The following is a 12,709-nucleotide window of genomic DNA, read 5'->3' as shown; positions in this document are numbered from 1 at the left end:
AAGGTGACTAAGGAGGTGGACGAGGGGAAAGCGGTAGATGTGGCGTATATGGATTTTAGTAAGGCGTTTGATAAGGTTCCCCATGGTAGACTACTGCAAAAAATACGGAGGTATGGCATTGAGGGTGAGTTGGAGGTTTGGTTAGGAGTTGGCTGGCTGGAAGAAGACAGAGGGTAGTAATTGATGGCAAAGGTTCATCTTGGAGTGCCGTCACTAGCGGTGTTCCGCAAGGATCTGTTTTGGGACCATTGCTGTTTGTCATTTTTATAAATGACCTGGAGGAGGGGTTAGAAGGTTGGGTGAGCAAGTTTGCGGATGATACGAAAGTCGGAGGAGTTGTAGACAGTGAGGAAGGATGTGGCAGGTTACAGCAGTATATAGATAAGCTGCAGAACTGGGCAGAAAGGTGGCAAATGGAGTTCAATGTAGCTAAGTGTGAGGTGATTCACTTTGGTAAGAGTAACAAAAAGATGAGGTACTGGGCTAATGGTCGGATACTTGGTAGTGTGGATGAGCAGAAAGATCTTGGTGTCCATGTACACAAATCTTTGAAAGTTGCCACCCAGGTAAATAGTGCGGTGAAGAAGGCATATGGCGTACTGGCTTTTATTGGTAGAGGAATTGAGTTCTGGAGTACTGAGGTCATGTTGCAGTTGTATAAGACTCTGGTGCAGCCGCATCTGGAGTATTGTGTGCAGTTTTGGTCGCCATACTATAGGAAGGATGTGGAGGCACTGGAACGGGTGCAGAGGAGGTTTACCAGGATGTTGCCTGGTATGGTAGAAAGATCGTATGAGGAAAGGTTGAGGCACTTGGGGTTGTTTTCATTGGAGAAAAGAAGGTTTAGGGGTGACTTGATAGAGGTGTACAAGATGATTAGGGGTTTAGATAGGGTCGACAGTGAGAATCTTTTTCCACGTATGGAGTCAGCTATTACAAGGGGGCATAGCTTTAAATTAAGGCGGGGGGGGGGGTAGGTATAGGACAGATGTTAGGGGTAGGTTCTTTACTCAGCGAGTCGTGAGTTCATGGAATGCCCTGCCAGTAGCAGTGGTGGACTCTCCCTCATTATGGGCATTTAAGCAGGCATTGGATAGGCATATGGAGGATAGTGGGCTAGTGTAGGTTAGGTGGGCTTGGATCGGCGCAACATCGAGGGCCGAAGGGCCTGTACTGCGCTGTATTCTTCTATGTTCTATGTATATAAGATTGTGAATTAAAGCATGGGTCAAGCCCCATCTGGAGTCATATATGTACTTCTGAATGTCAATTCAAAGGAAGTTACAATTTCTGTTGAGAAGTAGACAGATAAGCAGCAAAATGTATCAGAAATGGGATTGCTCTTTCTCTGAACATCCCTGATATTATTATAAAGGGGGCTAGGCTTGTTGTTTCTAATTATTTTATATTATTTTGGTTTCAGATTTTATTAATGCAGCAAATGCATAGGTTTTAGGGAATGGCTCATATCTGTTTATATTATTACTTGCAAAGCAAAATAGTTTAGTCAATTTCTCAGACAAAGTATGACACCAATGTTGGCACCAAAGGAAGCATTAAAGCTGTTGGCTTTAAGGGCTGTCTCAATGTTGAATATTGGTGTCATAATAGACTTCTTCTAGCATGAAGACCTTGGGATAACCAGTCAACTTTATTTTGTTTGCTTTGTCCAGTTGATTTGATGTCACAGAAGTGGAAAGTTCCCAAAACAATGTCATAGCAAAGCTAATTTGTTCTTAGGTCGTGGTGGGCTACCATGAAGAGAGTATACATGAATGATTTTTTGGTACCTGGTTGAAAAGCAAGAAAGTTCCATTAAAAATTCATTTTAATGCTGTATGCTAATAGTCTTTCCTGGTTCCCAAGTTTGCTTTATACCCTTGAATTAAAGAAAGCTTGTCTTTCCTTTCACAGCTGTTGCACAAAATATTGTAAATGTTGACGAACAAAAACTTGCTTTTATCCTGCATTTGTAACTTCATGGGTTCTCACAAAGCTCCTCGCAATTGATGAATGAGCTTTGAAATGGATTCTATAAGCAATCTTGCTGCTTATGTGTATAAACTTTTCTTTCATTTGTGGCACTTTGAGTTACCTCAACCCTCGCATGAAGATAGATGCTGATAAAGGTATTAGTGATGAAGGATTTGAACTAATTTAATCAAATCTGCGAAAATGATTTCAGGAGGTTTAAAGTGAAATCCAAGAGTGGAGGAGGGATTTGGAAAGGTAGTATATTTATGCAATGAAAAGTTGCACACCCTGCCTAATATGTGCAATAATTCACAGAAATGCTCAAAGTCAGCAGTTCCAGATTGGGACACTCAAGTGTTCTATGAACATGTAACAACAAAACCAAGATTAACAGTAACAATGCCAAAGAAATGTGGTTAAATGCTGCCTGAGCTTAAGAGATCAATGGTTTCACTTTTGATGATTATCATGATGATTATCTTTGTTTTTCTCCCTGACAACAGGAGGATGATTCTGAATGCGGCAGTGGCTCTCGTCTGAGCCCATCCTTATGGTCAATGATAGGGATTCAGCTGGTTCTCCTCTGGCTGCTAAGTAGTGCCAGACATTATCCATCATGACTGCAGAGAACGGACAGCCATCTCCGCTTTCTAGACCCACCACACTGTAGCCCTGGATTAAACTAGGGAATCTTTGTCCCCAAGCAGTAGAAGACTGACCATTTCCATATCCTGGTGTATCACTGTGTCAAAGATTCATTGTTGACTCTCCATATGAAGAATGGTCAAGGTGCTCCATTGACAAGTTTTTTTAAAAGAAAATGTTAAGTCATACAATGGTAGCAAATTGGATTGTCAATCCTGAAACGTGCCAGGCAACTATGGGAATGCTAATACATTTATACAAAGAAACAATTCATAAAAAGATCTAGATTTATTTATCATTAGGTTCATATTTTGTTTAGCTTACTTTGATCAAGATAAAAGGGTATTCTTTATTTATGGCTTACATTGACTGACTGTAGCTAATTTTAAAACAACTTACATGGGCTAGCGACATACAGGCACAATCAGCTATCCTATTGGTATAAAGCCAGAAAGCTTAGACATGACCATGTTGGGTACCAACCAGTAATTGCAATCTTTTTAAGGTTTTGATACACCAAAGTACACTGATTATTCTGTGGCTGTGTAATTATATTATTGTTAGCTATTCTGTTACCAAAGGATGCCTGTAACCCTCTCCTTCTCTCTCATTAAGCCATAACTCTATGCCTGATGCCCTTCATGTTTGCTGAAGCAAATGCATAATGATTGTTGTATCCCACACAAGGAATAGTGCTAAGGCTTGTGAATGAAAAAGCTGTTGTTGTGGCGATTGAATTTTGGACACTGATGCTTTTTTTGCATGAAGATTCTGCTACTATTTTCTCATTCAATTTTACTGTAGGAGTGTAGTTAATGTGCAAGAGCAACTGAGTGAACCAAATGTTGTTGATGTGAAATTTAGATAATATGATGTAATATAACTGTTTCACTTATAACAACTAAATGTTGTCAAACATACCTCTTTCAAAGTGCAGTGAGCAGGCTGAAAAGATGGGAATTTTACACAAAGGCAATTTCAAAATTTGGATTTTGTTTTCAACAGTTGGGATTGAGTCAAGGGCTCTCATTAAAACTGTACCCCAATATAGCTGTGTAATTTCTGTAATACAAGAAAAACAAGACTTATATGAGGTCGTTGGTTGAATTACAAGAAAATTCCCAAAGGCAGCAAAACAATTTGAAGTAAAGCTGAAATTTGGTAGACAGTTGATTCTATAAGAAACTTCTATATTGGGACAATTGATTGTCGGGAATTAAATTTTACATCACGGCAAAATAGGAATTTTATATATTAAAAATTGTGATGTGGTCTAAGGAACCCGAAACATTATATGCCAACAAAATACAAAAAGTGTGCATTTTAGTTGAACAGTGTTTTGAGGTCATACAATCAACAATGTTCACTTCATTTATATTTCAGCCTGTCTTAGTGCACAATGTTTATTGATTGTGCATTAATCTTTTTGTTTAATTTTTGAGAATCATCCTCTGGTCTTGGTCGTAAATGGATGTAACTCTAAAGTATTTAAATTGGAGTGCATGCTTTGTCAACATTAGCCATCTGGGGCTAAACAGAGGGACATTTTCCTCAAAAAAAACAGTAAAATTACTAAAGAAGTTAAGCTGCATCAGTGAAAGGAATGAAGATGGCAGTGGATCATTAAATACTTTGGTTATCTCTGCCATCTACTTTTATTCAAAAAGAGAAATACACTAAGACTTTTGCATGATCAGTTCAGTATTTTGAAAAATATAAGTAATCCGATGTTAAAGTATGTGGAAACAGTATTGAAAATGTTTTGGACAAGTTGAGGAGGGTTTTGTTGTATGACCGACTGATATCTTTTTGAGTAAGGATTTCCGTTGAGAATCTGTCGATTGTGGTACCAAATTCAATGGATTCTGCAGCTTTTGTATCAGTGAGCCTTTTGCTGGCAGAAGTTTAGTTGTTAGTTTTCATTGATTCAGTATCAGATTAACAGGCAGTTTTCTCCACTTTAGGGCAAGGGCCAGGAATCTTGTCCGTTGCACTATTGAATATGGACTGCCCTGTGCTGTGACCTGGAGACTTGCTATGACATCTGATTTGTGGGTTTGCCAAAGTGATACTGTAGCATGTGACCAATGCATTGTCTCACAGTCATGTTGTCCTTGTGAGGAGTGAGTCCACATTCAAGAACCTTTCAGAAATTGAAACACATGGAGAATTCTTCCCCGTAAATAAAACAATGCAAGTTCATCAGTGGACTATAGATGCTCTTCTACTTGTAACTTCACCTAGTCATCTCAAAGGGCAAACTTTTTGAACATTAATGAGCTATTTCATATCTGACCAGGCAGTATTATCCTCAGTCCACTTATCTATTGACTGCTTTTGCTGAAAATGAAACACTGATGCAGAACCCACCAGCAAACTGCCAGCATGTCAAGTAGCAGCAAGGACAAACAACAACTAAAAAGGTCCCCACTTTATTATTTGTTTCTCCTCTTTTCTCTTTACTACATATATGATTTCCCGATAGATAGTTCAGGCAGTTCCCTCTCTCTGAGGATACTGCTTTGTAACAATTATCAACAAGTGAGCATTCTGGGTTAATTTCTCCTCCCATTTGTTTTCTGCCATGGTGAAGTTGATGCTCTCCTTTAAGTGTGTATTCCTCAATGCAAATACTCCTTCTGAAATAATTAAAACTATTGTAAGACCAGAGGTAGCTTATTCCAATTTAAGTGCTGTCCTTGCATAGTTGATTGCTGTGTAAACCGGCCAACTTGCTGTCAACCTGGATTTGCCAATGAACTATAAAGAGAGAGAGCATGTGGGAGAAGCTATGGTGTAGCATTAACTTTATAACATCTAGCTATGAACATTTATGAATAATATTTTACGTAGAAAAGGAGCTTGCATCCTGTTTGTTAATTTTAGTGTCACAATTCAGAGATGATGTCATAAATATATTAAGATTTCAAAATTAATGCATTTTTCTCTTTTTATTCCATATTACCATATTAAGTTTGCTTTGTATGCAAATATGAAGAAACTCTACTCAATATTTTACAACCTGTGGAGAAATATTCAAATTTATGTGTCTCGTTTTCTGTTCAGTAACTTGCATTGTGTTACTGTAAATCAGGTATATTATACTGTGCTGAACACTGAGCCAGATTGGTTTAAGATTCTGGGAAACCACTGCTGCTCATAAGTTTGACGAATTGAACTGAGTACATTTTTGCAAAAAGTATTTTGCCACCATGCAATCGGACCATCCTCAGTTCATTAATTCTGATCCGTATGTTTATTGCCAAATGGAAATTCACAACAGATAAAGGAAATGGTTAGTATAGTCATTGCCAACGTAAACGTGCATGCATTTTCTTAAGGAATTGACTACTTTGGGATTCGCATTTACTTATCACTTTCAGGAAACCTAATTGGTATACACTGCTAAATTTCAAAAAAACAGTGTAAAATATAAAGCAAAGCTGCTTCCAGCCCTCCCTAATGTACAATTTGTCAGTTGTACAGAATTCTGTTATGAAATTTGGCCTGATTGTATTTATTATAAGGAACTATTAGATTGTAGATGCCTTTGCAGAAAGTTATGAGTGGTTTGGTTTTTGTTTTTATCACTTGTTTTGAAATGGGTTTGGAGAAATAGATTGATAGATGTACTTCCTCAGTTTTTTTATGATGGCTGTAATCCCAAGAGTAAATTGAATCTAGCCAAAAGCCTGATGTTAAGAATCTGAATCAATATGTGCTAAGAATATTGCTTCACAACCATTGTAATAGTTATCTTGATACTTGTAATCCTCTAACTCCAATCAGAATGAATGTACAGATCATTTCAGGTATTGAATAGTCAACCTGTAAAGACAAAAGGGTCACTCAATACAGATGTGAAGCACTTGAGTGAGTTGGGTGCAATAATTCTGATCAGTTGTGAATGATCCAAATTCAGTAAAATAATTATTTTCTTATTCACAGAATAGTACTGAGAATATACATTCTTCTTCATGTGAGTTTTTGTTTTCCTTTCCATTATCAAGATAATAGGTGTTTTCCTGATGTCTTTATTCTGCTTTCCTGTCAGTAGAAACATATTACCATCTGTCACATTTTTAGTGATGGAAACAGCTAATGAGTGGTAACTTACCAGCATAAAAAATATTCTTTGGCATTGGGGCTACATGTGAGTCCCATGCCTGAAGTCCCATATAGTGTGTGTAGCTTATCTGGGGATTCTTAAACAACCAGGGATGGTAGGTGGGTTGTGCAGGCAGGAGAGCCAGAGTGTCTCAAGTTGTGGGTGGTAGCCAGCCTCACTAGGAGAAGTGAATGCTGCCACTGTAGGTAGAATACTGCAAATGAACCCCATAGAAATTTCAAAAAAATTTTCCAATCTCTTTGGCTACAGTTGTCAAGCCAGCCCCAAGCAGCAGGATTTGTAAACGTCTGGAGCTCTTGGCTCTGGTGTGGAAGAAGTTAGGAAATTAAAAGAGATTTTACTGGCCTCCTGGGTTGGCATTTCCAACTGTCTCTTGGGCTTCAGTCTCAGTGAAACTAGGAGGGGCAAGATGAGCCAGGGGCAGGAGCAGGTAGCGGTGTTACCAATCTTCCCTGTCTGGGCATTTTAATTCCCATTAATTTGCTCTTTGTTATTCTTGCAATGCTGCCTTCTGCATGGTCAGTTAGAGATGTGAAATTTCAAACATCCTCTGCTATTCTCCTTCTTCCAAGCCAAATCCATGTGTCTAATATGATTCCACCCACTATGTCCACATACACTGTCATTAAGGTGAAACAAAACTCTGTAAATAACTGAGCAGTGTACACCATTCCCCTTCTTCCTCCAAGTGCCAGTGACCTTTCCAATGTTACAACTTTTCAATGCAACAGTCTATTCTTTTCAAACTGTAGAAGCTTGAAGATGTGCTGTTAAGGTACCTGCACACAACTGAACTTTAAATTAACTTGTAATTGATGCAATGTTAAAATAACATATGGCAGCCTCTTTGAGGTAGGAGAAAGAGAGGACTGCAGATGCTGGAGATTTCTCGTTGAGAGTGTGAAGCTGGAAAAGCATAGCAGGTCAGACAGCATTGAGGAGCAGGAGAATCAACGTTTCAGACATAAGCTGAATAAGGAATGAAGGGCTTTTGCCCAAAATGTTGATTCTCTTGCTCCTCCGATGCTGCCTAACCTGCTGTGCTTTTCCAGCACTACACTCCAGTCCTGCATCTGATGGCAAACAATTAATATAAAATAAAAGTCTTGGTGCTCCTCAGGAACTGTCTAGTTTAATATGAAAATAAACCAGTTTATTTGTATATAGACATGTCTCTGAGCAGAATAAAGAAGAAGTTATTTATTGTTAGGTGTTATCTATTTTAAGAATTCCATCATGATGCTTAATCTTTGTTCTTTTAATTCATTCAGCTAACCATAAATGTTTCATTTTTAAGCTTACACATAAAGTCATAGCTTCATACAGCATGAAAACAGACTTTCAGTCCAAATGGTTCATGCCAAACATAATCCCAAACTAAACTCATCCCAACTGCCTGCTCCTGGCAAATGGGCATGCATCTCCCACATCCTCAGGACGTTTATTCCATGATCGACATCCTGATTTAAAGAAATTTGGAATGGGACATTTTTCAGTATATTCTATATATATATATATCTCAGTATGTGAAGATATTGCACTACTTTATTTGGATAGGAGATCAATTATTTTTCCAAGTAAAGTCAGAACATTTTCCTGAACACTTGTCTTCATATATTGCAGATTGATAAATCTTATAAAATCTATTACCATTTAGCTTCAATATATCTAAAATATACTGAAGTGTTGGATTTTTTTTCACAAGTGGATAATGAAGCAGCCAATTATAATCCACCACTAACATTTTATTCTGTTCACTGTAATGGATTAGGAATTTCAGAGTTTGAAAATACACATTGATTTTGATTTTTAGATCATACTGTTTAGATTATGTCCTGCTAAAGGTAAAAAAAAGTTTGGTTTTCCTGGTAATAATTTTCTATTTAGCTTCTAATATTTTTGTTTTGTCTTTCCTTTTGAATCCACATTTGTCAGTGTCCTTAAATGGTGATATGTTCAATTGTACTGAATATTTCCTCTTATCTGTCAAATTTCATTAGATAGATGACACCAGAAATAACAAGAATTTATATTACTATTGATTTTCCTGCAATGAAAAGGTTCCCCTTAGAGTGCCACGCTCCTCATATTTATAGCAACTTATCGTAGGATCACACTCACTCATATGTTGAAATGCTGTTCACACTGGAAATACCATGTGCTGCTTTTACTTTTAAATTGACTTTGGCTTAAAGTTTATTTTCTGAATCAAATTTAATTGCAGCTGCCACCAAATGTTTCCTACAGCTCCCTAGTAGTTTTTAGGTACTCCTTCCATTTTGCTAAAAATAATGAAAGGATTAATGCTCCTCCAGGTTTTTCGTGCAAAGCTTAGTAAATAATGCTTTGAGATAGTGTTCCTCCAATTGCCAATTTAATTTTCACATTTACTTCAATCACATAGGCTGACTACCTTGTCAAAGAATTAAATTGACTCTCACACATATGAGAAGGCTCTTCAAATTGATTTATTTCAATGGCTAATCAACATTTTCGTAAATAAATATTTCTTGTCACCTGAAATTTCAGAGCTGTGAATCTTGACCTACTGCTCATAGCATGTCTGTGAACTTAAAGGAAAAAGCCAATAGGAGAAACCAGATAGTTGATCAAGGCCAGATAATTCAATTATAGCTGAGCAACATGATCCTCAAAAGTTCCCAACAGCTGGAGGTGAGTATTCACCTGGGAAGACAATTTAAATAAAAATCTGAGATCAAGTTAAGCCGGGGAGGGAGAAGTAAGGTAATCGGAATGAGTTGCAGGAGACCACACTGTTGATGCGAAACATTACCAAAATCCCACTTACCTTTGCTATGCTGGGATAACCACTAGGTCTCTTTTGAACACTTGCAGTGAATCAATACTTATCGCATGATTAGTAATCTGTTTCAAACTTTGATTCCCAAGCATTGCAACATTCTGTGCTCTGATAAATATTGATTTGGAGGTGCTGGTGTTGGACTGGGGTGGACAGAGTTAAAAATCACACAGTACTAGGTTATCGTCCAACAGATTTATTTGGAAGTAATATCATTTGGAGCAATGCTCCTTCATCGGGTAGCTGTGGAGCAGGTTCATAAAACACAGAATTTATAGCAAAAGATTAACATACATGTCCTGGTTTTCCTTAATTGTAAAATGCATGAAATCTATCCATGTAGATGCAGCCTCATCCCTTCATTATTTTGAATATCTCAATCAAATCTCTGTGAAGTACTTGTCTTTTTTTTAAGAATAAGAAGTGCTAAGTATGGGCTTATAAACTATATTTTAAGCTAGTGGCTCTTCACTGAACTTTTATCAGCAATTCCATATCACCACCAAACAAGGAGTCTAAAACTGAACACAGTATTCTAAGTGAGGCCAAACCAAGATCTTGTATGAGGATGTTTAATGCTTTTAGTTTTTACTGAATTAACCTATAATCCCACAAATTGTTATCCTCTCGGGCAGTCTGTTGTGCAGCACCTTTAAAAGTTTTTTTTTGAAAACCAAACATACAATTTCAATGTCCAGCAGCCTACAGCCTTGCTCAAGAAATTCAACCAGGATAATGAGATATGACTTCATTTGCCGGAGTTAAAATTGAGAATATCTACTAACCCTTGTTCTGTTCATGTGATCATGCAGCATCTTGCTAATTTTTCATTCCAAAAATGAACCTATAATGTTGTAAGTTGTTGCTTTTTAAAAATATTGGCACAACATGAGCAGGCCTTGATTCCATGGACACAAAAAACACAAATCTTGTGATGTAATATTGCATTCATAAGTGACACATTTAACACCATATAAAGTATTGTAAAGATTTCCATTCTCTGTCCTAATAACTATGTAAGATACTAGAACTTCTCCTCTGCATTTTCTTTTTGTTCAAAGTTGAAAAATCTAATTTAAGAAGTCATTCTACTTTGCCTTTAGAATTGGGAATCAACCTGGTTGGCAAAGTCTACATTAACTCAAGGATTGGATGATCCTGTTATACTTTGTCAAACAAATTGCATTGTACTCTCAAGCAAAGCCTGAACTTATCAATGTACAACTAGAGCATGAATTCTGGAGATTTGAATTGACAATAAACCTAAATATTTTTGTTTCCTAACTCACAATGTGTGAATTAATATTTATAAAGCCGAAAAAAAGTGTTCATTTCACTAAGTACAAAAAGAGAACTGTGAATAGGAAATTAAATCAACAGTGATTATTTTACTGATTATTCATTCAAAAGGTGAGATTTACGACTCTTTGGGAGAGGGGCAGGGGGAGAAAAAACAAAATTGTTGTGTTCACAACAATACTAGGTAGTGGACAGTTTGATTTCAATATTTTCAATGAAGCAGCTTTAGTTATGATTGAGCTGTGAATGTTCAAAGTCTCCGTTATGCATTGAATTTGATGCTGGTTTCTTTTTAAAGCTTAAGCTGGTAGATAAATTGGTGAAGAGCATTGCTGCCATTTGTGTGTGTTTGTATGAGGTTTATATAGCTTTTTTCAAAATCATCTAGCCCTGTAGCCTTACTGGGTTGCAAGTTGCAAAGCTGTTTTACAATGTGAATGAGGGGAATTGTGCTGTTGTTGACCATAGTACAAGTGTCCAGATCCTGCTTTAATGGATTGTTTTCTTTATGGTCGCAGATGGTTCAATGTGTGTTCTTGCAGAAGGTTCTCACTGCTCTTTGCAGACTGAGACCCTCTCCCTTTCTCTTGTGCTTTCTGAACGTTTTGTGGAACTTGACAAGCCTGAGAGAAATTTTGTATAAATTTGTACAATACTGTTAAAAAAAAGTTTATAATCTTAGAAATGTTGTGTTATTTTATTCTTGTGCAAATATATTCAGAATAAAAGATTTATCAGTTAAATCATTAAACTGTTTCACCATGCTGAGTTTGTGAAGCTTTGTTATTGTATGAATGAAATGCTTTGACAAGTAGAGCCACTTTGAGTTTGAATGGAATTGATCTGTTTCTAGTTATTGAAGTTAAAATTAGATGTACAAAAATATGACATTCAGTACAGAAGTTTTGTGTTAATAAAGCAACCCATCTTATACACAGCTAATGAACTCATCTTGAAGTTCGGCCATGGAGACTGGGAAAATACATTCACTTTTAATATAGTGCTATGCAATTATTAATTTTACATCATGGTGAACCATCAACATAAGCAAATGTCACCTTGGTTTAATATCTTTAATATCTTAACTGAAGTACAGCAATTTTATGTAGGATTGTACTGAAATGTCAGCCTCAGGTTCAGGAGTACAGCTATTTATTTTAATATTCATTCACGGAATGTGAACTTCACTGGCTGGGTCAGGATATATTGACATACATAATTACCCTTGAGAAGGTGGTGATGAATGCCATTTTTGAACTACCGCAGACCAGATATGCCTACAATGTTGTTAATGAAAAGATTCCCGGATATTGACCGAGGAACAATGAAGTAATGGTGATATATTTCCAACTCAGGATAATATGTGTCTTGGGTAGTAACTTGCAGGTGGAGGTGATCCCATGTACTTGCTGCCCTTGTCCTTCTAGATTGTAGTGGCCATGCATTTGGAAAGTGCTGAGTAAGGAGCTTTGGCTAGTTTCTGCAGTGTACCTTCCAGATAGTACACACTGTTGATATTGAGTGTCATTAGTAGAGGGTGACGGCTTTGTTCTGGATGGTGTCGAGCTTGTTGACTGCACCCATCCAAGCAATTGGGAAATATTCCATCACACTCCTGACTTCTGCCTTATACATGATTGGCAGGCTTTGTGGAGTCAGGAGGTGAGTTACTCACTGCAGGATTCCTAATCTCGTGTAGCCATTGTAGAGCAATTTCTGGTCAACAGTAACCACCGGGTTATCCACAAATCTTTACCTCAAAGATCGAGGTACTAAACTAATTTAAGAGTCCAGTCTTAATATATAGTTCACCGTCCATTTAATAAAGCAGATCTGGTAAC

At 37.2% G+C, this 12,709-nt stretch overlaps 1 protein-coding gene across 8 annotated transcripts in view; it reads left to right on the top strand.

Annotated features, from left to right (window-relative positions):
- Positions 1–11,632, top strand: part of cacna2d1 (calcium voltage-gated channel auxiliary subunit alpha2delta 1) — a 692,512-nt gene extending 680,880 nt beyond the window's left edge. For all 8 annotated transcript variants that reach the window (XM_087999530.1, XM_043713764.2, XM_043713767.2 and 5 more), the window contains one exon: positions 2,478–11,632. In XM_087999530.1, the coding sequence (XP_087855656.1) occupies positions 2,478–2,514 (37 nt within the window). In that variant the 3' untranslated portion in view covers positions 2,515–11,632. The remainder of the gene's footprint in view (positions 1–2,477) is intronic.
- Positions 11,633–12,709: the final 1,077 nt, after the last annotated feature.

Source organism: Chiloscyllium plagiosum, unplaced genomic scaffold (genome assembly GCF_037043375.1).
Source record: "Chiloscyllium plagiosum isolate Xiang-an unplaced genomic scaffold, Cpla_swu_hap1 HiC_scaffold_23, whole genome shotgun sequence".
Taxonomy (NCBI): Eukaryota; Metazoa; Chordata; class Chondrichthyes; order Orectolobiformes; family Hemiscylliidae; genus Chiloscyllium; species Chiloscyllium plagiosum.
This window is presented reverse-complemented; position numbering and strand designations above follow the sequence as displayed.